The 27,836-nt window shown below is 40.9% G+C and overlaps 1 protein-coding gene across 1 annotated transcript; it reads right to left on the bottom strand.

Moving 5' to 3' along the window:
* Positions 1-38: 38 nt before the first annotated feature.
* Positions 39-27,836, bottom strand: sdcbp2 (syndecan binding protein (syntenin) 2). Its single transcript, XM_017710891.2, has 9 exons — positions 27,681-27,836; positions 13,581-13,632; positions 13,238-13,328; positions 8,402-8,502; positions 3,321-3,479; positions 3,006-3,181; positions 2,189-2,360; positions 1,969-2,060; positions 39-831 (listed from the first exon to the last, which is right to left on the bottom strand). The coding sequence occupies exons 2-9, from the start codon at positions 13,629-13,631 to the stop codon at positions 777-779; spliced, it is 897 nt and encodes a 298-aa protein (XP_017566380.1). The 5' UTR covers position 13,632; positions 27,681-27,836; the 3' UTR covers positions 39-776.

Genomic DNA, 27,836 nt, shown 5'->3' with positions numbered 1-27,836 from the left:
CTGGTCAATTGTTTTAAAAAATGTTATACCACTCTGAATCGCCAGCATGATTATTTGTTTATTTTTTTTATAATAATTACAGTATCTTGAGGCTACATTCATATATAAATTTCTAGGGGTCAATGAATTTACAGGATGACAGCACAACGGGTTATCAAAGATGATATATTTAAAAAAAAAAACATAAGTTGAAATGAACAACGGGAATGAAATTCTTTAAAAAAAAAACAAAAAAAACAAACGATCAGTTCGACCCTGTTTACAGTCTGGCAGCGCAAGTCCGTCTTGGCACAGCGATGGATGCTTTGAATTCTAAAGAGAGGCTGTGGCAACCCGTGCATAGTATGAGACATCAAAAATCGCTCTGGGAAACTGAAATCAATGCCCGCAATCCTTTTCTCTCTTCGGAAAGCCCTGGAGCAAACCTACAGATCTTTTTCTTTGTCCTATGACTAATCTAAAAAAGGTGCAATGTTAAAAGTAAAACTCAATAGACAGTAATACTCAATGAAAGCGATGGATTATTATCATTACATATAAAAGACAACAATTAAACAATGGAAACAGTGACAAGGAAGATAGAAAAAAATGAACTAGATATACAAGAATGTTCAACGTCTATAGTAGAAAAAAGGCAATTTTCTTATTTGTTATAAATGAGCGTGATTGAAGGGGATTATCTGCTCAGCGACACAGACAACCCATGTGGCAGAAGGGTCCAGTGGGAAGGCTGGAGATTGTAGGCATTCTGAAAGGGGCAGCGCTGCGCGAGAGGCTCAGACCTCAGGCACAGAGTGGTCCATGGCTGACCTCAGCAGGCCGCTTGACATCCTGCCATAAACAGAGAGAAAGGAATCAATATCCTTACACATGCTTAACACTTGGTTTCTTAAGCATTCAAATGCATTACTACACTTCCAGAGTCTATAATTGTGCCGACAATAGAAGCTGTGTTTGAGGTTGCACTGAGCCTGTAATCCTTGAAGTGTTGAGTCGGTGTGTTTAAACCCCTTTGGTCTAAACTTTCGAGCCAATTTGTAATAAATATGGTCCTTTATTCATTTCCAGCTGGTTCTCACCATCTGCTTCTGTAAGAACAAAGCAAACCTCCAAAACTCTTCTTGAGCCTTTTTAGAAAATCCTTTATCAAAGCTGCAACTTCATTATCCTAAATCCCAGACAGAGGCTTTAAATGAAAGATTCTCAACTGAAATCCAGCAGTGAGAGTCAGCAGCACACAACATCCAGTACATTGCTTTCCTTCACAGTTTTCATATCCTCTTAAGACATACCTGCTTGTTTTCCTCTCCCTTTTTCTTTGGTACAGGTAGTTTCTCCTGGGTTGATTAGTTTAAAGCTTCTAAATGAGTCCATTAAACCTTCAGTCTAATGGACAGATGATTGCTTCTCGCATGTTTGGACAGAAGTCCTTATTAGGGTAATGAATATTTGAGCTGACAGCAATTCAATTCATGATTCATTGGGTTTCAATTTGATTCAAAACTGATTTTTATGTGAAATAAGACTTTTGATTTGAACTGCATTCGGTGATTCACGCCTCTAAGAAATATTACAAGGCATTAAAAAGTGCTTCAAAAAACTGATGCAGAAAACATTCATGACGTCATTTCACTGAAACACGGGTAAATGTACTCTGAATAGTTTATTAATAAATTGTGATTTATTCAATTTGAAAAAGATTTTTATCTTTTTTTTTTTTTTTTTTTACAATATGAGCAGTTGCCTCAGGAGGAACAACAAACGATACATCAAGAAAATCAATGAATCGTTACACCACTCTGCCTTATGTTCTGTGTCAGTGTGCTCTAAAATCATTTTCACATGACTCTAGATTTTCTTCTCTGCCAGGGGCTAAAATCAGAGCGATCGTGTTTTTGGCATATGTGTAATTGGAAACTCGGTGGGTGAAACACTGAATTATGACATCAAAAATGTGTGAGAGCTTACCTCTTAATCATGTGCTCGTAAATGATCTTGGGCATAACGGTGATGGTCATGGCAGAGGGAGATGAGGTCAGGATATCCTTAATCTGAGGGTCCTGACGACACATGTAACATGAGAAATTAGTAAACTGTATTTGATATCATTTTGTTTTACATCAAACAGCCAGATTTGCTCTTCAGTGTAGTAGTATGTTTCCATTACTACAACAACAGCCTCTCTCACCTTGAGTCCGATGACATTTTGGCCGTTAATCTCGCAGATGTAATGGTCAGTGAGGAGACCGTTGCGGGCAGCAGAGCCGTCTTTCACCAGAGAAGTGATGCGGCCAGACTTAAAGATGAAGCCAACATGGCCAGAGCTGTCCTTGTGCATGGTGATTGTGCGCTGGAAGGGCCTTTAAGCAAAGCACCAAGAAAAAAATGTAAGTTCCACAAGTTGACCGGTGCTGACAGAAACCGGGCTTCTACAGTGCAAATATATCCATATTATCTAATATCTAAAAATCTGGAAATCTGTACATTTACAAGCATCGTCGCTTTAAATCTGTCCAATCTTACAATGGTGCTGTCCAGATTTCATGTGTAGTGTATACCAGTGTAGAAGCGCACTGCAGATGCACTGCTCATGATAGTGATGTCCACATGGAGGCGCTAGAGCGACTTCGAGCTGTGTGCAACATCTCAAGCTGTGCAGTATTGCTCATGCTGGATTGCTGGATTTTTGTCAGCCACTCGTTAAAACTACAAAGCTATGTTCAGTAAAAGTTGATTCCTTCCTTTCAGTGTAATTTATGATCAGTGTGCCATCCAGTATGTCTATACTTTGTATAAATGTGTGTATTACTGATCAAATAATTCACTGCTGAATACAAATATTAGGGCAGAAACTAATAAACCTTTATGCTCCCTTTACCAGTTTTGCTAGGCCTGAGCGAAACCGAGGTCAAAACTGCTATATCCAATCCAACCTATTAATCCTAATACATCTGAACGAATTGCATCTTTAGCCTATTTCACAACTCTATCTGCTGTCAGCTCACCTGTCACGGACCACGAGTTCAATGCGGGTCTCAGCTGCTGCCTTCAGTGCCTTGTGAGCCTTGTCTGCGCTCCAGCCAGCGCAGTTCTGCCCGTTGATCTGCAGAACTTGGTCTCCAAAACGCAGGCCAGCCAGCGCCGCAGGGGAGTTCGCCTGCACCAGCTGAATGAACACACCCTTAAAAAGAGAATGACTGGTTTAAAACACGTATTACATGGTATTTATAAAGCCTTATAAGACAGAAAGTGATGAGCAGACTTGATGCATGTTAGTGACGTATAGCCAGGCTCAGTGTTCCGTGATGAGATTTACTCACATTGTCGACGTCTCTCAGCCGAAGGCCGACCTTGCTGTCCTGGTCCTTGCAGAGGATGACCTCCCGCAGACCTTGGCGGATCTCGGCCCTCCTGATGCCCACATCAGCACCTGTCACTGGGCGCACCATGCCTCCTACACCTGACGCCACTGCCACCTGCTGCAGAAAGACATAAAACCAGCAGGTGAGAAATTGAGGTGTGTCAGGAGGCAAAGTATTTGTCCATTACTGTAAATGTTCTTACATGATCTATTACTGTGTGGTACAAAAACAGAGATATTTAAATTCACAATAAAGTACAATGCATTGTTAATAAAGCTTCAAAGATGAATGGGATATTTCATCCTTCAGCACCCTTAAGCAAAGAGAATGATTACAGATTCCTCTTATCCAGCATTTCATCTGTTGCTTCCTTCAGTGAGGAGATAAACATCTTTAGAAACTAAAACAACTTGTTTCAAGAATCATTTTTCCCCTATTGTGAAATTTCTCCCTATACTCTTCTGAGAAGAGTTTGAACGATCTTTGTAAGAATGCACTGATAAACTGTGTGATTTCCCATGGTTCTCTTATACAGTAAGGCCCAGAAATATTTGGACAGTGACACAATCTTCACGATTTGGGCTCTGCATGCCACCACATTGAATTTGAAGTGAAACAACTGAGATGCAATTGAAGTGTAGACTTAATTCAAGGGGTTGCACAAAAATATCTTATGAAATGTTTAGGAATTGCAACCATTTTTCTACAAAGCCTCCTCATTTCAGGGGCCCCAAGTAATTGGACAAATTAACTTTACCATAAATAAAATGTTAACTTTTAATACTTTGTTGAGAATCCTTTGCAGGCAATGACTGCCTGAAGTCTGGAACTCATGGACATGACCAAACGCTGGGTTTCCTCCTTAATGATGCTTTGCCAGGCCTTTACTGCAGCTGTCTTTCTGCCTTAAGTTTTGTCTTAAGCAAGTGAAATACATGGTCGAACGGGTTGAGATCTGGTGACTGAATATTTCACTTCTTTGCCTTAAAAAACTCCTGGGTTACTTTCGCAGTAAGTTTTGGCTCATTGTCCAGCTGCACTGTGAAGCGACGTCCAATCAACCTTGCTGCATTTGGTTGAATCTGAGCAGAAAGTTTATCCCCGTACACGTCAGAATTCATTCGGCTGCTTCTGTCTTCCGTCACATCATCAGTAAACACTAGTGAAAAGGGCCAATGGAAGCCGTGCATGCCCATGCCATCACACTGCCTCCACCATGTTTTACAGACGATGTGGTGTGCTTTCGATCATGAGCCGTTCCAAGCCTTCTCCATACTTTCTTCTTCCCATCATTCTGGTACAGGTTGATTTTAGTTTCATCTGTCTAAAGAATGCTGTTCCAGAAGTTCAAGGCTTCTTTAGACGTTTTTTGGCAAAGTGTAATCTGGCCTTTCTATTTTTGAGGCTGATTAGTGTTTTGCACCTTTGGTGAACCCTCTGTATCTGCTCTCATGAAGTCTTCTCTTTATAGTAGACTTAGATACTGATACACCTGCTTCCTGGAGAGTTTTCTTAGCTTGGGTGGACGTTGTGAAGGGTTTTTCTTCACCATGGAAAGGATTCTGCAATCATCCACCTCTGCTTTCTTCTGTGGACGTCCAGGCCTTTTTGAGTTCCTGAGCTCACCAATGGGCTCTTTTTCCCCAGAATGTACCAAACTGTTGATTTGGCCACTCCTAACATTTCTGCTCTCTCTCTGATGGATTTCTTCTTTTTTTCAGCCTAATGATGGTCTGTTTCACTTCCATTGAGAGCTCCTTTGACCACATGTTGTGGGTTCACAGCAACAGCTTCCAAATGCAAATGCCACACCTGGAAATCAACTCCAAACCTTTTACTTGTCTAATTGATGGTGGATTAATGAGGGAATAGCCTATGCAGCCCACAAAATAGCTTTTAAGATAATTGTCCAATTACCTTTGGACCGTTGAAAAAGAGGCAGCCACATATTAAAGATAAGTAATTCCTAAAGCCTTCCTCCAATTAGGATGTGAATACCCTCAAATTAAAGCTGAGAGTCTGCTTTTTACCAAAACATATTCGAGATACAATTGTATAATCAACATGAGCTTAAACAGCTAAAATGCCAAAACTTGTGTCATTGTCCAAATATTTCTGGGCCTAACTGTACTATATTTTGTATATTGCATATAGTATCATACACTGTTGACTGCGTGTGTGTGTTACATTGTATGTCTTTATGTATTGTGCTACTCGCATAACATCTTGACGCAATTACCACAGACTCTATTCAAACACCAGAGCTATAAAAGTAAAATTAAACATTGTGTAAACATGGTGTAGGTACAGGCTAACAGAAATTGGCTCTATGCTAGCAGACAAGGCTGAATAAAATCAAAATGAATATTTCTCAATGAAACACTGCTGTAAGTTTGAGTCTTGAACCATCTTATTTAAATGCTTATGACTATATAACAAAAATAATGAATTCATGAACTTGCTGGAATATGCCTCACTTTATATTGTTACAGGCTGTGCTATTAGGTTGTGAAGATGACTGGGGTGAGTTTGGAGACCCTTTATTTAAAAAGTTCTTTTCCTCAGCCAAAGTAGCAACAGCTTTAAAAAAATGCAGTTCTTATGTGCTTAGCTGGCTCAAATTGTCTACATCATTAAATCGTTTAAATCTGCGGAAATGATCTAAATAAACTGATGCTCACGCCTGATTCTGTCCGATTTCGAGTGTGCACTCCTGCAGTTTGTACAGCCTCTAAAACAAAACACTCCTGTAATTACTTTCAACAACGATTGAAAGAGCATCCTTCTGCTGTATTTCTATAGAAGATCTAAACTGCAGAGGCACAGTTACAGAAAACAGACACATCAAAATGTGTTTCAGGCTTTGCAGAGCGAAGCTTCTATGCAGCATTTGTGATTTCTGCTCAATCTGCTGCTTTCTTGGGCTGTTTTCCATTCAAAAAATTACAGCCAACTAACTAACTGCAAAAGAATGTATGTGAGGTGGAGGCAGAAGACTGTAATTGTGTGTGTGTTTTAGGGGATGTCTGTGCTTTTCCAGTTTTGGATGACTGTGTTCACTTATTTGTCAGGATTATTTCCTCTGCTGTGTTTTGTGCTACGTAAATGTGTGTAAATTTGTTGTTAATGGGCTAAATGTGCCACCCTGAGGCAGCCGGTGAATAAAATAAATAAATAAATAAATAAATCTTGTGCAAAGGCCAATTAAGATTTCAGGGAATCAGCCAGTGGAGGAATGTTGGCGTTTAAAGACACTCCCCTAATTACTTCAAAGAGCATTTGAAAGAGCATCCTTCTGTCTTTTTATAGCAAACTGAACTACAGAAGCTCAAATCACAGAATAACTGACATGTCGAAGTTTGTTTCAGGAATTGCAAAGAGCTGCTCGATCTCCTGCTGCCTTGTACTGTTTTCCATTCAAAAGTGACAGGCAATTAACTACCTGCATAAGAACGTATAGGAGGCGGAGGCAGACCATAGATGCATGTGTGTTTTAAGGGCTGTCTGTGTTCTTAGGGCAAAATGACTCAGATGGGCCACAGGCTGTCTCCACAGCCCACAGTTCCTTGCTGCACTGTGTTCTTGGAAGGAGAGGACAGACTGACTCATACAGCGAGAGTGTGTGCGCTGGGTGAACATGGGTGGGTGGGTGTTTGTGTGGGTATGTGTGTGCGTAGAGCCTGAGATGGCGTTAGTGTGGGAGTGAAGCTTGCATTTGCAGTGACTCTGGCCTCATCCATCTGCACAGACTGATCTCCCACATTTCCCTTTGCCATTATTGGGCAATTATATGTGCTACTGTTCAGCTTTAGTTGATGATGAGATCACTATAATCTGGTACCATCAGTTTGGTTATAACATTACTCTGACGCTGATGAGTGGGACTTACATGTGTCAATATCAGAATCTGAACACTCAGTTAACCATACAGCCAAAATTAGGGATGTGCTGGAAGATCCTGTGTGATCAGGGTGAAGGTGTCCGAGATTTTCTGATTCATATTATAATTTTTTTTTAAACTAGTAGGTTTTATTCACAATCTGCAGATTTTTCATAGTCTATTAATCAAGAATGATTCTGGATATTTGTGGCAAAAAAAGGGAAACGTTAGATTAGCGCTCAAAAGTTCTGGATTGATAAAAAAAGGTAGACAACAACATGAAATAATTCAATTATGATGCTACTACTCTACGACTTCACTGATTTCACCTCATTTGTAGGAAGAAAAAAATGTGTCAGATGAGCTTTGAGTCTTGCTGTTTAAATGTTTCTGCCTGTATCACCAAAATAACAAATGAATGAACTCGCTGGAAGATGCCATGCCTTATTAAGATTAAGATTAAGTGACCCCTATTAGTCCCACAATGGGGAAATTTCACCTCCGCATTTAACCCATCCGTGAAGTGAAACATACACTCTAGTGAGCACACACACACACACTAGGGGGCAGTGAGCACACTTGCCCGGAGCGGTGGGCAGCCCAATCTGCAGCACCCGTTGAGCAGTTTGGGGGGGGTATATCTACATCTTTAAATCATTTAAAGCTGATCTAAATAAACTGGCTGACTGATGTTCACGTCTGATATTTCAGCTTCAAGCCTGTGAATGAATACTAGTAGAGGAAGCTGTAAGCAGTCTTCCGAGATTCTTAAATACAATCATGTTTATTCCTACGGTGTGTTTACTATGACCCATATCAGGTGAAGGGAAGGACATAAGAACCATGTTAGTACAGCATGATGCCTATGAATATTTACGCTCCTGTGAATGCACCGTCTCAAATGCATGCAAGTATATGCATCTGTTAGGACTCTGTTTCATCAGTACGTTCATTTAGCCTGTAAAGTGTGAATTCCAGGTGAAAAAGTAAATTAATAAATGTTAACATCTATGTCTATCTATATCTATATCTCTTGCAAAAATAAAAATCAGCCTCAAAAAATAGTCACGGGCCAAAGAGGCTGGTAAGAAATCAAGAGTCATGAAAATTCATGACTGGTGCATTATTACTGCTTTTCAACATGCACACACAGACTTACATTATCTGCAGCTGGGACAAGTGCCAGGTTCCTCTGCACCTCATCGCTGTTGAGGCGGAGTCCCATGTAATCGCCCAGCTCCTCCAGATTTGGGTACAGACCTAAGAGACAAAGAGACAAAACGTTATAGCTTAAATATATTATATATACACACACATACAGAAGCACTTTTGCATATATATATATATATATATATATATATATATATATATATATATATATATATATATATATATATATGCTAATCAGCCAGTCACACGGCAGCAACTCCATGCATTTAGGCATGTACAGGTGGTCAAGACAACCTCCTGAAGTGCAGGCCGAGCATCAGAACGGGGAAGAAAGGGGATTTAAGTGGCTTTGAACGTGGCGTGGTTGTTGGTTCCAGACGGGCTGGTCTGAGTATTTCAGAAACTGCTGATCTACTGGGATTTTCACGCACAGCCATCTCTAGGGTTTACAGAGGACGGTCCGAAAAAGAGGAAATATCCAGCGAGCGGTCAGTTGTGTGGATGAAAATGCCTTGTTGATGTGAGAGGTCAGAGGAGAATGGGCAGACTGGTTCCAGATGAGAGAAAGGCAACAGGAACTCAAATAACCAACCAAAATCTCTGAGGAACGTTTCCAACACCTTGTTGAAAGTCTGCCATGAAGAATGAAGGCAGTTCTGAAGGCAAAAAGTACTTCTGCATAAAAAAAGCTCTGAACATGGCAATAACAACACTGGATGTCAAAGCATTTTTTGCTTAAATCATCCACAATAAGACAAGCTTGTCAAATAATCTCAGTGCAGATATTTAAAGCATTCTACTTCAAAAGCACTTGGCCCCTTTTCTCTCTCTGGCCCCACAAATGTTTACATACAGTAATCAGGAATGACTTCCTGAATTTAGTAATGGCAACCAGGGCCACATTTCCCTGAGGCCCCACCTACAAGTTAGCGAGACCTTAGATAGGAAAATATCAGCCTCTGCCTCCACTGCTGAACAGCATGCAGCTAAAAATATGACTGACCACCATTCTCACCGCACACAGCTCTGTAGGACAGACTAGGAAGTGCGAGGGAGTGTAAAAAGCTCATAACCACATAGATAAAGTAAACATTTGCTAAGAGAGCAGCCCCTTTCTAGCCCAAATGTGTCGAGGCACTGTTTACATGTGGACCAAATACTCAGACGATGGATGAAATCTTTTTTTCATGATGTACATTATTGGGAGTAGATTTTACAAATACATGAAATATCAACACCATGTAATGATTAATACCACCTTTATTACAGAACTAAAAATGCATCAGGAGTTCACTGCGTTCACAGTGCCAGGTTGAATTGGCACAAATACGATGTTTTGCCCTAATGTGACCCAGATCTGATGTTTTCTGAACTGTGTGGACACACAAATCTGACCTTTTAAAATCCCACCCATGTCTCATTCATATGTCGTTCTAGATTTGATACGTATCCGATTCGTGGCCGTGTCACCTTAATGTGACGCTCAGATTGGAATTCATGTGTATTTTTTTCTCCACCGCACGAGTGCCATCATTCAGCGTTACCATGGCAGCAGCGCCAAACAGAAGTTAAAGCGGCAGAAAAGCAGCTCATCTCACCTTTTCCTCCTTCGTCTGGCTCTAATAATGAAGCTGAGAGCTGATCAGAGTTAATGATCCTCTCAGCGAAGCTCGTTCTGCTCGTTAGTTTGTGCTGATGATGCAGCGATTCAGTCACGTGACGTTACTGAGTAGGATGAGCTCATGAGGGTCAGTTCAGGCCGGTTCATCACATTAATGACAGATTTCTGTCACCTACCTAAACGAGTGTGAACCATCGAGTCAGAGAGATCGGATTTGAGCAATAAATTGAATTTGAGCAATGTGGCGTGTAATGCAAACAAAAACTTAAACTCTTCATCTAATGCTAATACACTTAACTCAACATTATACAGCATCAACAACTCTAACTCTGTTTAAACACTGCAAAAGTGTGACATAAATGCAGGTTTTCTCCAATTTTCGTCTCTCATTAGGCTTGCCAATATTCTCTAAAGCCTGTCCAACTTTCCAATGGTCGCTACAACAAGAACATTTTTGTGGGTGGAGCAAGAACAGGGCATTTACTGTAGCTCAGCGTTTTTAAATTATTATTTTTAAGTCAAAATATATAAATCAGAACCAGAGGGCTGCTGGGAGATCATATTGCAGACCTGGCCAAAGCATTAATGGCACCATATCAATCACTTAATGCGTTTTGTGGACACTGGTGTGCCTAGGATGGAATCCAATGGGTGGAGCACAGAAGGGAGGAGGGAGTTATTACAGGAAAGGAAAGAGAAAACAGACACAGGCCACAGTAACAGAAAGAGTAGGGAAGGAAAAAAAAAAAAAAAAAAAAAAGAGTAAAGGACTTCAGCGGAAATGGTGACATCGCCATTGGTTCACAGCCCAGGCAAGACCTTCGCCTGCTGCTCTTTTCTTTCTTCTTCTTTCCTGTCCAAAGGCCCAAGCCCACCAACACCACCACAAGCCTGAAAAGTGGTCCCCTCTCTCTCATACATGGTGCTGACAATGAAGTCACCATGACTACGCAGAGTTATTTCAGCTGACTGTAAACAAAAGCCCCACAGGCCCTGAGGGCAACCAATCCTAGAGGAGAATGTGAGAGAGGTAAACAGCAACAGAGAGAGAGAGAGAGAGAGAGAGAGAGAGAGAGAGAGAGAGAGAGAGAGAGAGAGAGAGAGAGAGAGAATGAGGAGAAAGAAAAAGGGGAAGTAAAAGAGGGAAGTGGAGAAGAACGCAATTGCTTCATTTGTAGGGGTGTAACAATACATATACATTCAGGTTCCATACGATTTAATTTGCTTCATAAAAAAATTTTATTTCAAAAGCTTCTTAGCTGCTCCTAGCTTTATAGCTTAGTTGCCCTATGAAAGAGAGCAACTAAGCCATAAAAACTAAGAGCATCTACATCTCTTAATCAGATAAATGTGATAAACAACAACAGTATATGATAAATACTGGTCAACCGGTAATTTTAAGACTGGCCCTAACGCTGAAGCAGACGCAGGAGGTGAAGCAGACGCAGGAGAACAGTGATAGCATGTGTTCAACTTAATCTTTGTCAAATAAAAATAAAAAAATAAAAAAATAAATAAGTGTAGCTCAGTTAACCTTTTTAACTCCTCGAGACCACCGGTGGCTCCAAAACACACTTTGTCATGTTCTTCATAACGTTCATATTCCATGAGCTCCATTCAGAAGCTGGGCGTCGTGTGAGGCTGTAGCTCTTCTCTCCAGTCTAATAGACGGTGATGTCATTTTAAACCCTTATAATAAAAGAAGCTGAACTTCGTTTTTCTACTTTAAGTCGACCCGTTTTTCCCCAAATCTGGGCTATAAACTATAAACAGACGGCGTCTCTTCAGTGATCTGCTCTGGAAATATGACTTTTATAAAATAACGCAAAGAGCGTCGGAGATTTTTGGCTTTCAGCAGTAAATTGTAAGTACATAAGTGATATGATCATAAATCATGTTCTGTTCATTTGAGGGGAGCTTTTACAAGAAATACATAAATAAAATAGATCTGATGGAGTTATAATATTATAAATAATATTATAAATAATAATCTGCCTTAAAATTTGATCACGTAAACCAAAATATACCCTGGAGAATAAGAGGCTAAAGTTGTGGCAGGACTATACCGTCATCTTTAATTTGACTGTAATTATTCTAGTAATAAAGAACAGAATAATGAATGTCATACAAACTTTACTGCTTATCTTAGCCTGGTGCCTTCTTATCTGAATACATTTCACCTGAAGCTGTTTGAAACAGGCCCCCTGCCTGGCGTACGACGGCGGAGGCATGATTTTACGAAAGGTGAAGCCGTTTTGTCTGAAATCTGATGCTGTGGTCTGAGGATGTCTTAAAATGTGCACTGCACTATATAGGTGGCTTATTTTTGCCTGCAACACAGATTGGCCAGTGGAGCACAGCAGCTGTGTTTCTACAAGAAGCTCATCTGTGTTAGGTTCAATAAATGTGGTATTACTGCAGGATGTCAATTCACTCAACATGTTTAAGTTCAGTTTTATTCACATGTGAAAGCTAATGTCGTCCTATGACTTGCATAAAAGAAATCAATCAATGAGTTTGTGCTGTCACTGGGCGCTGCTTCCGCAGTAACTCGATTAAACATCAGTGGGCGAAGGCTGCCATGTCTGTTGCTAAGATTACAACAATAGATATGATGCTCCCCGAGGCCTAGTTTTGATCACTGACAGTGGTGTCCACAAAATACAGCAAACGGTAGACCCTCAAACGAGACGTAAGGGTGATAAACTGTTTTTAATTTCACTAAACTGTTCTAAATAGTTATTTTCCAATGTTTATTTTTCAAATGTGTTGAAATTGTTGCACTCTTGTTTATCTGTTTTGATCCTAACCATCACACTTTCTCTTGTTTACTCATCTCAAGTGGAATCTTACTCATGAGACCAAAATGGGACCGGCTGGAATTTTTCGCTTGCACTAAAAGTGAGTAAAGCGAAGAAATAAAGGAAAGTGAGAAGCTGAGGAAAGAAAGGGGAAAAAAAAAAAAAAAACAAGCTTAAAAGAGGAGACTTAAGGCTTGTGGGTCTCAGAGCTCCTGAGGCAAGTCTTAATCTGTTATCGTAACCACAGCACAGCCTTGTCGAGCCTTTCATCTCAGTGTCTCACTCAGCCCACACAAAATGAAAGCAAGCACAAAAGAGGAAAGGGAGGGACAGAGGACACAAAAAAAGTGCAGTCATCTGGAATCTTACGACATGACGTGAAAAAGCAGAGCCTGGGACTCACTTGAGCTCGGCATCCCCTCCGTGGCAGGCTGGTACGCGCCCTCAGTGATGGCCGGGGCAGAGGAGGTGGACTGGGCAAACTGGGACTGTGCCTGCGAGAGAAGAGATGTTTGTTCAAATACTGTCCAGTCTGCATCCACAAAGCAAAGATTCAACTGTTCCTTTAAATATGCCAGGATGTATAAACAGAGCGGTCACTGTGTCGTTAAAAGTCGTTAAAAACTGATTCAGAAAAAGAACTTAGACAGCTTCATCGTAAAATGTTCATTGTAAAAAGTCTACGTTTCATATTAGTCATACAATTCTTTCCATCATAATAAGAAAATGATGAAACATCAACTTACCCTCATGACCTTGTCCACCTTCAAGTCTTCCAGTGACGGATACAGAGACATCCTGTGAAAAAGGGGGAAGACAATGAGAGTTGTTAAACGAGAGGAAAAAGGATGCAACTAAAATGCTCACATTACACAATATGGAAAGTTTCAAAAATGTATAAATACACTGATGCATAAACAATCAGTTCTGTTCTTACTCTGACTTGACATGAGACTCAAGAAAAACACACTAGAACAAACAAGTAAACCAATTATTATTATTATTATTATTATTATTATTATTATTATTACTGTTATTATTGATAGTTTTTTATTATTATTATTATTATTATTGATTGCTTACTGGTCAACTTCCACTAAAAAGGGGTGATACCAAATGGATACTTGAGGTCTTTAAGATCTATCGCCCTGTAAAGTTTGGATCTGGATCCAGCTACTCAAGTTCTTTGAGAAGGGTCTGACTGCAGACAGGCAATCTCAGCCTGACTTGCACCGTCAGCCTATTGATGACATCACTGCACGGCCTGCCTGCGTTTTTGTCGGTTTTATGAGGAAAAACAGCGAACTGTTGGGCAACAAGAGTCACACTGGGCATATCGCTGCTGTCGGAAGAAAACCTCGTATCTCAAAAGTGCTAACTTTACAGGAGAGAGAAAAACATACATTACTTTTGATGTAAGTCAATGGAACCAGACTTTTTTCCAAGTGATTTTGGGTCATTTCTTTTGGTCCATTCATCACGAAATTTACATGCAACGTAAAGAGCAAGAGGCTTTTTTAAATTACGCCAGAAAACTGAAAAATGTCAAAAATTAAGATACGAGGTTTTCTTCCGACAGACGCGATACATTAACGCCGTCATACAATAAGATTATTAAATATAGAAACTTTCAAAATAAAATCACAACAATGAGCACGACTGCCGAAAAAACAACCAGGCTACCATTAAAACTCATGAAAGCCATGCTGAAGATAATTAGAACCATTATGAATAAAACCTAATGGTTTTGCTTCCTAAAGGGATTTGGCTTGATGGTTGCCATTAAAGACCACTAGGAAGCGAACAAATATCTTGAATCAGTCCCAAAACACCTGAGTAAATGATTTGAATCCTTTACACTGTGATATCAACCCATCAGGAAAACACAGAACACCATTAGTGAATACTGGACACCACCAGGAACCATCAGACAGTTTTTATGACTTTTTTCAACAGAGAGGGTACATTAAATGGAATTATTTAGCCGAGTTATGGACAGAAAATCAATTAAGTGATGAAGTCGCGGAGAAACAGCCAACGGTTAACGTGCCGTTGGGCTGCTTCTGCCGTTGTGGCTGAGTGTGCATGTCTGCAGCCAGACTCCATTGAGTTCTTCAGAAGCATCATCGGAGCCAAGAGCGCAGGAAACTTGAAACTTAACTTCTGGGAATCCATTAAGAACCATTGGGGAGCGATATGCATTAAATACACAATTAGAAGAGAGCACAGCAGGTCAGACACTTTCACACTGAAACTCTGCCAGCCTGCCTCACAGCATCTTATAAAGACCACAGCAACTGTCCATCCAACCTATGCAGCTAGCAAAGACCCGTATAGGTTTCCTCAACTCACACACATCGTGATTCATGACTCTAACAAACACGTCGCTCAGGCATTTGGTTTGTAACATAGCCGTCATGTTATGAAAGATCCCACCTGTGAGGCCATCTGTGTACCAGAGAAATTACACTGCAACACAACCCGCCACCTATTAACACTGCTTTCTCATCAAGTCTGCAAGCATTTGCCATTAAGACACTAAGGTGCTAAAAGACAGCAATAGTTGAATTTTGACGTCAAACCGCATGTTTTTATTAGCAGTAATAACATTTTACTCGTTCAAATTAAATTGAAGATTTCTAAATAAAGTCAGCTAACATGGCTTTTCATATGGAAGTGTGTTATGAAATGACTTGAAGGGTAAAAGCTGCAATTGTACAAAGGATTTGACGAAAGGTATCGATTTCAAACAGTCAAAACATTGGCATTGCAGATACACAGGGTGATTCACAAAGATTCATCTGATATCAAAACACCATACTGTAACAACCGTGAGGCGGCGAGGAACCAATCACAATCCAATTGTAAGAGGGGGTCATAGAGTTTCTGACTGGCTCCCTTCAGTCTGGGAGGAGATGAGACCCCTGAGCAGAAGGCGTTCTGCGTTCTCCACGTCAATAAGAGTGAATCCGTCATAACTGTGCAGCTTACAGCGTTGGTTCCACAGCACTGGATGACCTCCGAAATCCCACTGAAAGAGCCGTGAGTGCAGAGACACCCAACACGCTCAATCCAGTCTGGGATGAGTTTGACTGTGGCGGTCCGTACAGCTGGAGGAGGTCCAGACTGAGACCTTGTAAAATTATATAATAAACGTTATGCTCATTTAAACCATTTACAATCAAATCATTTTGAAATCAGATTAATCTTTTTGAATCACCCTGTACATGGTCAATTTCCACTGACGCTGCATACATTTAGACTGGACTGTACCCGATCTGATAAAATATGCCTGGATTAGCATCCATAATAAAGATAACATCACGTACATTTCTGCCAGCAGATTTATCACCCACACTCCCTGCCAACATTTATGCAACAGTGGGTTGTCCAAGATGTCGCCTTTTCCTCTCCTCAGGCAATCCTCACCAAGTCAAAATTAACTAGACACGATTTAAATGCGGCATGAACCACACTTTTAGTTATTTATTGCATGAGACCAGGAATTTACATTTGTGAAAATATTTTCTCCCAGGGATTTGCAGGAGATAGGGTGAGAAGCTCGGCGATTCAAGAGAGGCTCAGAGTACAGCTGCTGCTCCTCCACGTTGAGAGAAGCCAGTTGAGGTGGTTCGGGCATCTGGTAAGGATGGCCTCTGGACATCTCCCTAGGGAGGTGTTCCAGACATGTCCGATGGGGAGGAGACCCCGGGTGAAGACCCAGGACACGTTGGATAGATTACATCTCTCGACTGTCTTGGGAACGCCTCGGCATCCCTCTGGAAGAGCTGGAGGAGGTGGCGGAGGAGAGGGAGGCCTGGGCCTCTTTGCTTAGGCTGCTGCCCCCGCGACCCGGATTCGGATAAGCGGTGGAGGATGAATGGATGGATGGATTGATTCGCAGGCATTTTTCACCCAGTGCCAAATGCTGCACACTTCAGTGTGTTTATTACTGTTCTCCATCTCGCGCTGACAGTCCTTCTTTTGCTAGAACGTGTAAAAAGTCTTTGGAACACTCCTGTGAGGAGTTGGGAGAGGACACTGCAGATTGGATGGGTATCAACAAATGGCCCCTTACTGATTCTCCCACCACATGTGCTGCACAGCAGAGCAACATCTATGCTACTGAGAAAAAACTAAAAGTGGTTGGAAGTATTATTCATTCCATGGAAATAGCATTTCACTGGTGCTTGGAAGTACTGAAAAATTAATGACTTTAAATACGTACCAGCACTATGTACACTCACCGGCCACTTTTCAGTTGCTTGTTAACACAAATAGCTAATCAGCCAATCACATGGTCGCAACTCAATGCATTTAGGCATGTAGAGGTGGTCAAGACAACTTGCTGAAGTGCAGACCGAGCATCAGAACGGGGAAGAAAGGGGATTTAAGTGACTTTGAACGTGGTGTGGTTGTTGGTGCCAGACTGGCTGGTCTGAGTATTTCAGAAACTGCTGATCTACTGGGATTTTCACACACAGCCATCTCTAGGGTTTACAGAGAGCGGTCCGAAAAAGAGGAAATATCCAGTGAGCGGTCAGTTGTGTGGACGAAAATGCCTTTTGATGTGAGAGGTCAGAGGAAAATGGGCAGACAGGGTTGAGATGATAAAAAGGCAGCAATAACTCAAATAACCTACCAAAATCTCTGAGGAACGTTTCCAACACCTTGTTGAAAGTCTGCCATGAAGAATGAAGGCAGTTCTGAAGGCAAAAGGGGGTCCAACCTTTTACTGTACCTAATAAAGTGGCCGGTGAGCGTATATCGAGTATTACTACTCTTTACTAAAACAATTTCTTACACAGTCAGCAAAGCCAGTTTCACTGTTCTGTTAGATTTTCCCATTTTAAAATGGCACCAAAGGAGACCTTTCATAGTGTATTCCAGCACGGGAACAGGGAGGCTGCAATGTTATCATGGACGTAGGGCTAGTTTTCTATAAATGCCACTGAAACAGCTGTTGTATGGCAACAGTCCTAATGCACCAGTATAAAAAGATATACCTTCCAACACCAATACTATACCACCAACACGAATGAATGAACAGAGAACTAAAAGTTGTTTCAAGCGATGGTTAACCCGTTTTTATCGTCAGAGAGGCCTGATATTTAGTGAGTTTAAAATACTGTCAGTTATGGCTCCTTGCTGCTATGCACATGCATAAATGGAGCAAAGATGACTCTGATGCGCTGACACCACTTTTCCCCTCCGTATCACCAATAAAACATACTCAGCTCAACTAAATCATATTTACTTGGTGCCTTTTAATATTACTACTTTACTTTAAATATAAGTCAATGGAACTAGATTTCCACCCCACCCCCCCCTAGTCATTTTAGGTCATTTCTTTTAGTCCAGTCATCATGAAATTTACATATGATGTAAATGGCAACAGGTATTTATGGTAATGGTAGGTAATTACGTCAAAATATACACACACACACACACACACACACACACACACACACACATGAATAATGTTGATGCTAATGATAATATATACATAATGTGATGCTTAATGAACTCAATACTGATTTCTTTAAATCAGTATTTGGTATAATGTAGTTCTAAATACTAAAAATAGTTAAAAACAGAACATAAAGCTAAGCTGTGCTAAATGTTGTGTCAAGTCTTAATTTCTCATTCGTGTTTGTTTGCTTGTGCTTACATTTCCTACTGTCAGACTCAGTTCAGTAAATATTACAGTCCTCCACAACATCAGTAGCAGCGACTTTTTCCTGGCTTGGTTGAAACAACTGGACGCGAGAACCCACAGCGAGTGGGTGATACGACTGACCGACGAAGACGCACCACAAGTAGGGCTAGTGGACACTTAGCTACGCTAAAGGCCAGATGAAGGCCCCAAGCAGGTTATATCGAGGTTCCTTTGATATTATCTTTCCAATGTTCACTCCCTCAATAACAACTTGGACCAACATTCACTCCAGCTGGTTCTGACTACACTGCAGGAGATGAGGAATTATAGAGAGAAGCCATTAGGCAATGGGCACTGTATGTACACTTAACCTTATATTTATTTGGGGGGTATCAGTGAAACTGAAACCGTAAGAAAAGATCCAGTACATCAGCCACTACCATTGCCACCCCATGAAATGCTGGCATTACAGATTGCACCATGAGCATTTTTGCTGCTGCTTGTCAACCCACACTGCAAACGTTATTCCATCTACAGGCAGATGTTGCTCGTAAGTTGCCATCCCTACCACTGACGTCGATTTAATATCGGTGCAACACAGGTAACTCAAGTTCACTATTACAGACTAGATAAAGTAATAAATGATCTGTAAACTAGGTGTAAGTCTACTTTTAGGTTACCGGATTAAAGCACAGCACTGGGAATTGAATTATGGCCTCGTACATTTCTAACTTGCGATAGGTTTGAGAGGGAACGTTTTGATAAAAGATGTGAAAATCAGACGCCTTTAAGCTATAAAAATTTTATATTGGGTCAGATGATGCGGTTTTACATAACTTGATATAGCTTGTCTCAATAGAAATATAATAAATGTTTGATAAATGTTTGATACTATAGACTATTCTCACATTTTCATGTTCTAGCAACGGCCCTGGCGGTGTTTTCTACTGCAAGGAAAGCGACACTACTCTGCTGTTGCCACAAGAGGGCACACTTCTGAGTTTTCCGACACGAGCGGTGGAGAACGATGCAAATGAGCTGGTAAATATACTTTAGCAACATCTGAATTGTGGAGTTATATATTGGTGGAGTGATGTGCTGACGTGGATGTGGTAGGAGTGATGGCAGTAAGGTGGTGTGATCCATCAGAGAAGAACCGAGCCAGCTTTGCTGTTCACATTAAGCTGATGTTGTTAAGAAATGAAACACTTTGGCTTTCATCAGACAGCTAAAATAATCCGTTTTCCAGAAATAATAACTGGTAGGAGAAATTAAGACCCTTTTATTTGAGTAGCCATGTGAAAAACAACTGCAGTAAATGGTTAAACCAGGACATCTCTTCCTCTTCGGACGATTTTTTTCCCTCCCTACTTTTTATTTCTTCATTTCCGTAAAGTTTTAACACATTTTCCTACCAGTAACACTGCAGCAGACACAGAAGCAACCACAGTGATACCATGAGCTGCACTTTAATCTTTGTGAAATAAAAGAATAAGCTGTGGTAGTAGTATACCATCATATTTTAATCTGGCAATGAAACTGTAATTTAAAAAAAGGAAGAAAATTACACCAAACTACAGGTAGCTTTTTGTACAGTGTCTCTGCTGGAACGTGTTCAACCAGTGCAGCTCAACAGCCACATGACTAGAATGATCTGTAATCTGATCTACACTTCAATCATCTAATCTATGCTACGCACATTAAATGCGGTATTGAATGATTCTTTTAAACATCACTCGCTCCCGAGCGGCGCAACCGTCTAAGTGTTGGCCCTGTCATCAGGAGATCACAAGTTCGACCCCTGGTGATGCTATAGCCATCTGTCAGCTGACGTAGCAGATCTGGCGGTTGGCGCTTTCCTCCGAGCGCTTGAGCTGTCAGGTGACGTTGCGTGAGCGGCAGTTCGAAAAGAAGCGGTGGCTGGTTTCACAGGTCTCGGAGGAAGCCTGTGCTGCCTTCACCCTCCTAGCATTGGTAGTATCGTGTGATTGGGGGAGTCCTAAGTAGCGGATGGAATTGGAGACGACTAAATTGGGGAGAAAATTGGGTAAAAATAAAAAATTTTTAAAATAAAAAAAAAAAAAATCACAACATGTCTAAAAGATCAGTTACGCTGATGTGGGGGAATACTAGTGGTCTTGTTATGGTTTGCATGAAATAAATCAATAAATGAACAGTGAGCTTTTACAGTCACAGTAACTCATGGTAACTGACACTAGGCACAGGTTATGTAAAATGGACAAAGGAGTTGCCCAGCGTGACCTGCACGCATGACATAAACATCTGGCTGATACCATCTCGGAAAAACACAGCGAGTGAAACTTTCACTGTGGAATGCAGCGGACTGAACCACGATTACAGAGACCTACTTCACCATGAATGACTGCATTTTTCAGCTAATGGAGATAAATGAGGGGTAGAAACAATCACAAATCCACTGGACGGATAGAGAAAGAGTGAAAGTGAATGTCAAGGAAAACAAGTGATCCCAAAAAAAGGACGTATAACAGTTGCATACGTCATTCTAGCACATGATCATGACTAACACATCTGAGGTGTAGCAACAGGAGTGTCACTCACTGAAACTCTCGGCGGGTCAAGTTTCCTAATGTATACTTAACACAGCCAAGACAAACATCAGGTACAGTAAAAAGGATAAAATCTCCCCCAACTGCCGACGGGTAACACACTTAACTAAACTGATCAAATCGGTTAAATCCAAATATAGTACACAATATCTAAACTGCCGAAGTTCGCCTTCCTGATGTAAACAGGTTCAACATTAGGGTTACCTGCAATGGAAAATCGAGCCCTCAAGCCTTATCGTAGTACGTGCCTGAATATAAGATAACTTCCTTATTATGATCTCAGACTCATGAGAACAGGTCACGAGTTGTAAAACTGAGCAAAGGGAAGCAGGAACAGTGAAAAGAGACTGGAAAAAAAGTCTCCTAATCCAGCTTAAATTGACCCTCCGACACCACATACAGTACGGAAACGAAGAGCTCTCTAATGCATAACTACAAATAGGTATTAAATCTTAGACATTTTTGATTCACGTCAAGAAAAACTGGCATATAAGCAGTTTAGATATTCAGATACACGTTGCAGGTTTGTTTTCCTATACTCTCCTGTGCAAATGGCTCCGAATGCAATTCCGGTTCCACACCTAGAACGACTCTCTATGCCACTCGTTAGGTCTTGTAAATGAACTAATCAAGCAACAGCAAGCAAACTGACCAAGAAACAACTGGGCTGCCATTTGTCTAATTACTTATGGCCACCTAAAATGGTTAAAAAGGAGTAAAAAGGGCCACGAATGACACGAGTCACCCAAAACGGACAACAAGCCAAAACACCCCCAGGATACGCACAACGCTGCTGTTGAAGAAACTGACGTTTTTCAGTTTTTGATATAATGTGAAAAAACCTGTTATGCATTACATTGTATGTACATTTCATGATGAATGGACCAAAAGAAATGACCCAGAACTACTTGTAAAAACGTCTGGTTCCACTGACTTCCATTAAAAGTAGAGTAAGTTTTTTTCCTTTTCCTATTTTGGAGATATGAGGTTTTCTTCCGACAACAGCGAGAATAATTCTGCACTTTAGCCTCATTTAAAATTCAGTATGATAGTGTAAATAACCAAAACAATCTCTATCCAGGCTCTTACAGACTGCAGCTTAGGATACTGAAGCCTGTTAACCTCTAATTCTCCAGAGCATATTTTGGTTTTTCCATCTGAAATTAAATGACCGAATCTTATGGCAAATTATTCAGTAACTACATGAAATTTATTTATTTATTAATTAAGCTTTCCTCAAATTAACAGAAAATGTGTTATGATATCACGTGTTGCTATATGCTTACAATTTACTGCTGAAAGTCAAAAATCTTAGACGCTCATTGTATCATTATTACAAAATAATTGAATTATTTATAAAATTTTATGGTCTCAATGAGTTGGAGAGGTTAAACCGTACCCTTCCTCCACACACACAATGAAAAAAGAAGAGAAAAACTCTCCCACACATTCTCATGAATAATCTCCCACAAAGCCGCCTAAGCAGAAAAACTTTCCTCCCACATTGCAATCCTATCCGCACAATAAATCTCACATCTGCCGTCAAAACGACTTCTCATTCCCAAAAAACAGAACTGAACATTTGATTCAGGACTGCCAGCACTGAGTCTTGTGCACAGGATTATCAGGTTTGTAATGCACTTTGTTCCTTTAAACATCACCAGTTTATTAGTGATGATGTTTCTGGTGACTTCAGCGCTAATTCAATAATTCAAACAATCCATCCCAAGGTTTATTAAACCATGTGAATGAAGAGCTGCGTCACACAGTGCTATTATTCTCTGCAGCGCACCTGCAATAAGCTACTGTACAGCTGTACGGAGAGCAACCCTGGTCAAATTACACGTTTGGTAGACTGTCAAAGTGAAAATAAGTACAAATGCTCTACAAAGAATAGAGAGTTAAAAATATTAATTACTGTTCAACTACTAAATTTTTATTTTAACACTGGAAAAAAAATGTGGACTACAAAAGTTGTGGCTTATTTTATAAATCATTTTATAAATCTCCACGTTTGTCGTTTTTCAGTTTTTGACCATTTCAAAAACACCTGGTGCTCTTTACACTGTGTGTACATTTCATGATGAATGGACTAAAATAAATAACCTAAAATGACTTGGAAAAAATGTCTGGTTCCATTGACTTGCATTAAAAGTAAAGTCGGGTTTCTTCCTTTTCCTGTAAATTTACCATTTTGAAAATATGAGGTTTTCTTCCGCGTAAATGGTCGAAACTCAGATTGTTCCTCGAGCCCTTCGAGCTTCAAGCACAGTTCAGTTTCATCCACCACCCTTCAGGGCAGCGTGGAAGACAAGCATCGAGACTCTGTTCTGTCCTGGCAACCAGGTCATAGAACAAACTTCCGCTTGCTGTCTGAACAGCGGAGTCTCTCGTGTCTTCAATGCCAACTGAACATCAACCTGTTCGTGAAGCACTTAAGCGAATACTAATAAAAGCCCTTATTGAAATGCACGGTGCTGCACTTATGCTATGTTTACACATTTATCTCTCTCTCAGCGTCTCAGCTCAAGGGTAGCTTGGACTCATTTGTACAAGTTAGGATACGTTCTCTGAGTAGACAACAAAGCGCTTTTATAAGACGCTCTGGACAATCGCATCTGCTGTAAAGGCTGTAAATGTAAATGCTAAACTCAATATTAAACAGAAAATGCCTGGTAACATTTGCAAGAAAATTTTACTTTTAAAAAGACGTTTTAACTTCTTTGCACTTAGAAAATCAACCAAAAGTACTTGGAACAGTCTTCAAAGTTTTGCATGCAATTTTATGTACGAGTGCCTTCTGTGTGAATGTTCCTCTGCCTTTAGAGCAGGGCAGTGGCCAAGTTTCCAAATACTGCTTCTCATATATTTTAACATACTGCCTTTCTTTCTAATACTCTCAGACTCTGATGCAGTGGCTTATAATGATAGGTTTAGTTCTTTATTACTAGAGAATGATCAGCAGCCAACACGCTACACTATGTACAACATAAACCCCTTTTGCAATCCAACAAATTAACGTTTACACTTATACCTGACTTAAATGTACAGACTAAAAATCATTTCAGGAGAAGAGGCCTCCGACTCTCCCAGAAATAAAGGTAGTAAACGGTCACAGGGGCAGTGCCCTTCTTGTCACTGGGGTGGGACCCTCAAGGGTACATCTCAGTACCTTTAGTCAGGGAACATAACTGACCCGTAATCCACTGAAATTATATTTTCTAAGATGTACTGACTCCACACACCAAGTCTCGTCTCCAGGCTTTGTATTTTATTGCTCTGTTTTAAAACATTCGGTTAGAAAAAGGGCAAATAGGTACTTTTCAACTGGAAAAAAGATTAAAGGTGCACAACTAGCTATACCGATCATTATATAACTATTTATATTTAAAACTATTTAATTACTTAACAAAACTGACTCTTTCTATTTTAATACCACCAGTAGAGGAAGCAAATTTCATGTAGAACTACGATATTTTCCACTTTGTATGCCCAAGAAAGAATCAGGTAAACTGTATTTATTGTGGTTGTGCGGAACGACTCGTTCATGTGTAGAGCCACACAAAATGTGGACACGGGGAAGGGCAGTGTGGGACAGTGAGTCAGCTACAGTAACACAGCGACCCTTCCCAGTTAAACTGCCTAAATAAATAGCCTAAATGAAATGCTCTGTAATATAGTGACCACCCCAGTAAACTATCACACAGAACAATCAAGTTCAAACTCTGCTGAATGGACAAGCGCGCACTCATTGAAACACACTGGATCTTCACAAACGCTGAACCACCATCCTCTCCCCTGCCTCGCAAAGAGATGTACGCCTTCATTGTCTAGGGCAGAGGACTCTCTATGCGCCACGAATAAATCACTATCAGCTAGTGCTTCCAATTTCTTCCCATGAATGACTTAGGAAAGGCCACAGACGAAATCAATTAATGAATTAATATGTTTACAAGCACACCAAATGCTTGAAACTTGATACTGTAACTAGGACAGCTAGTATAAATAAGATTATCTACAAGCAGACTATGACTGTAATGGTTTGTCTAAGGCAGAGGCCACTAATAGACAGACCGCGGTCTGAGTCTGGACCCAGACGCTATCCTATGCGGACCTGGACCTATAATCAATAAACTATGGATGCTTATTTAATTTCGACGGGGTGGTTCTATTTGAATCGGCATAACTTTTCTAGCCTTTACGGTGAGGCTTTAGAGGCTCGGGGAACACAGACCAATCGCATTCGTTGTAAATATCCCACCAATGACGGCAATCAGATCTGTGCATTACGGTGAGCATTGAGACTCGAGTGAGTGACGCACAACAGGGGAGGGACGAGGCGAGAAACAGCAGTCGGAGAAGAAAGTGAGTCAGAGGGAAGTTATTTCACATGACATGCTCTAAAAAGAGAAAACTGACCATAAATATTCTTGAAATATGACACCTGTATTTCATTTGATTTGACATTCAGTTGCTGACTGTATAAGATGTTGATATACCTACTACAGTATATGGCAGTGAATCACGAACCTTTGCTTTGAGGACATTTTATCTAACTGGACCTCACTGAAAGACCCCTGGTCTAAGGTCTCAGTTTATCTAAGCTTAAACCGACACTGGTCAGACTAATCTAAAAATGTCTATGGTCAAATCGTTACACCGACCCTGACGTAGATAACCTATAGGTGCGTCAGGAAGGGAGCGTTCACTGCTGTAAAGCCAGGCTAAGCTGCCACGCATGCAAACAGGACTCACATGCAAACTGGACTAGTCTTTTGTACAAATAGTCAGGCTATTTCGAGCCTGTAAACCCAGTTAACAACAGTCAGTCTGTTATTAGAAAAAAGGTAGAAAGCTTTACTCATGATGGTCCACTTTTGAAGGTAATACTGAATGTAATATTTAACAGTATGACTGCGCAAACAAATTTAATCTGGATCAGATGTCTGTTATCCCCAAGCACACACTTGAGCTCCAACTCCCAAATCCCCAGGTTTCCAGGGCTTGGCTGAGCTGATGGTTAGCTCCAACAACAGAGCGAAAACTGTTCTTTTAACTCCAGGATAGTGGGTGAGTCCTCAGCATGGGCCAAAATGAGCTATAGCCATTTCAGTAAGGCTGAATGAGTGCTATGCATGACAAATGGCCCTCCCATGGCAACAGCTTGGGACTAAGAAAGCAGGCCAAAGAATAGGAGTGGACAGCACCCCAGTGAAAACGCCATAGGCCTGGAAACGCATCTTTCAGCTAAAACCTGCGCATCCTAATTTAATAAATAATCAACGAGTCACGGACGTCAGTCAATAAAAGTCAGCTGTCCAGCGTCACTGGATCAGATGACGTCGTTCAGGGGAAAGTCCCTTCATTCCTTTACTTAAGCCCCCCCAAAAAAACCTACTAGCCCTCGAAGCAAGGTCCAGTTTTCAGACTTGTTCTCATGCTTAAGACCAGACCGGCGGTTTATTAACCTACGAAGCCTGTGCTTGGGTAGAAACGTCAGAGCCACCGACAAGGCACATTTCTGTACTGCGAGTATAACGTAAACAGATAAACGTAGCTTAGCTTAGCCACCTACCAGGCTTTACTCCGGAAAACGGTTAACAATGAGTTATAACATCAACTTATAACGTCAACCTGCATCTCTGACCAGGCGCTGACCTGTCTGTCAGAACATGAACTGCGGCGAACGCGTTCATAACACAACGTTAAACCTGTTATACATACTGAACGTTAGCCAGCCCAGCGTTAGCCGTCTAATACATTAGTTAGCTACTACCACAGACATGCAATAACAACATTAACAGCCACAGAACTGCATTAATAACACATACATAACGTCCTCTCACCTCGTTCTCCTAAGCTGGCTAACCTAGCCAGCTAGCTGCTTTTCCCAAGTTGTAGCTTGTTAGCTAACCCAACGCTAACTTGTTATCGAAACCTAAGCCTGCTAACTCTATACAGCAGGCTAGGCGTGAGTCAGTGCGACAAACACAACGATAAGACAACGTTAAAACCTTCTTGGTGTAATTTAAACACTTCATATCACTGTTTGTAAGGATAACGTTACTCCGCTGCTAGCTAGGTTAACGGTATTTCTCGATACCTCCAGGTTAACTCGGCTGGGTTGGCGGACACAAAAGCTGGTAAACATTACTAACTTCAACTTTAGTTTGACTGCAGGTCAGTTAAATCGGCGGGTTAACGGCTTGAGTGGGTTAAGTGGACCTCATAATAAACAAAGCAGTCGCCTCACGGAAAATACGCCATACGATAACCCACCTTACTAACTCTATTCGACACACACCGCCAACCCAACGTCTTTTCTTCCGTGCGTTAACTTCTACATCTGAGGGGAACGGGGTTAGTTCGCCACATAATATGCTGTCTAACATCCCTGGGTTTACTCACCTAGTTAACCAGGTTAGTTAACCTAACTAACCAGCTACCAATCCAGCGGACGGTAGTTAGTTAGTCCCGTCCTACGCTGTTGTTTTAGCTGACGGTAGCTAGCTACTCTATTTATTCAGTTATAAAGTCATTCCGCCGTGATTCAACTCGCGTTCGTGGTAAATTGGGGTGGAGAAAGTAGTTAGTCTTACCTTTCTTGCGATTTCAGGTACAAAAGTGAGAAATGTGGCTGGTTAATAAAGTACGCAGAGGTGCAAGACTCAGCAGACAAAGACTGTTTCACCTCCCTCTCTCTCTCTCTCTCTCTCTCAAACGGCAGTCTGAGAAATGGAAGTCAGCCGTGAGCT

This window comes from Pygocentrus nattereri, chromosome 9, assembly GCF_015220715.1.
Source record: "Pygocentrus nattereri isolate fPygNat1 chromosome 9, fPygNat1.pri, whole genome shotgun sequence".
NCBI lineage: Eukaryota > Metazoa > Chordata > Actinopteri > Characiformes > Serrasalmidae > Pygocentrus > Pygocentrus nattereri.
The sequence above is the reverse complement of the archived record's forward strand: the minus strand, read 5'-3'. Positions and strand labels throughout refer to the sequence as shown.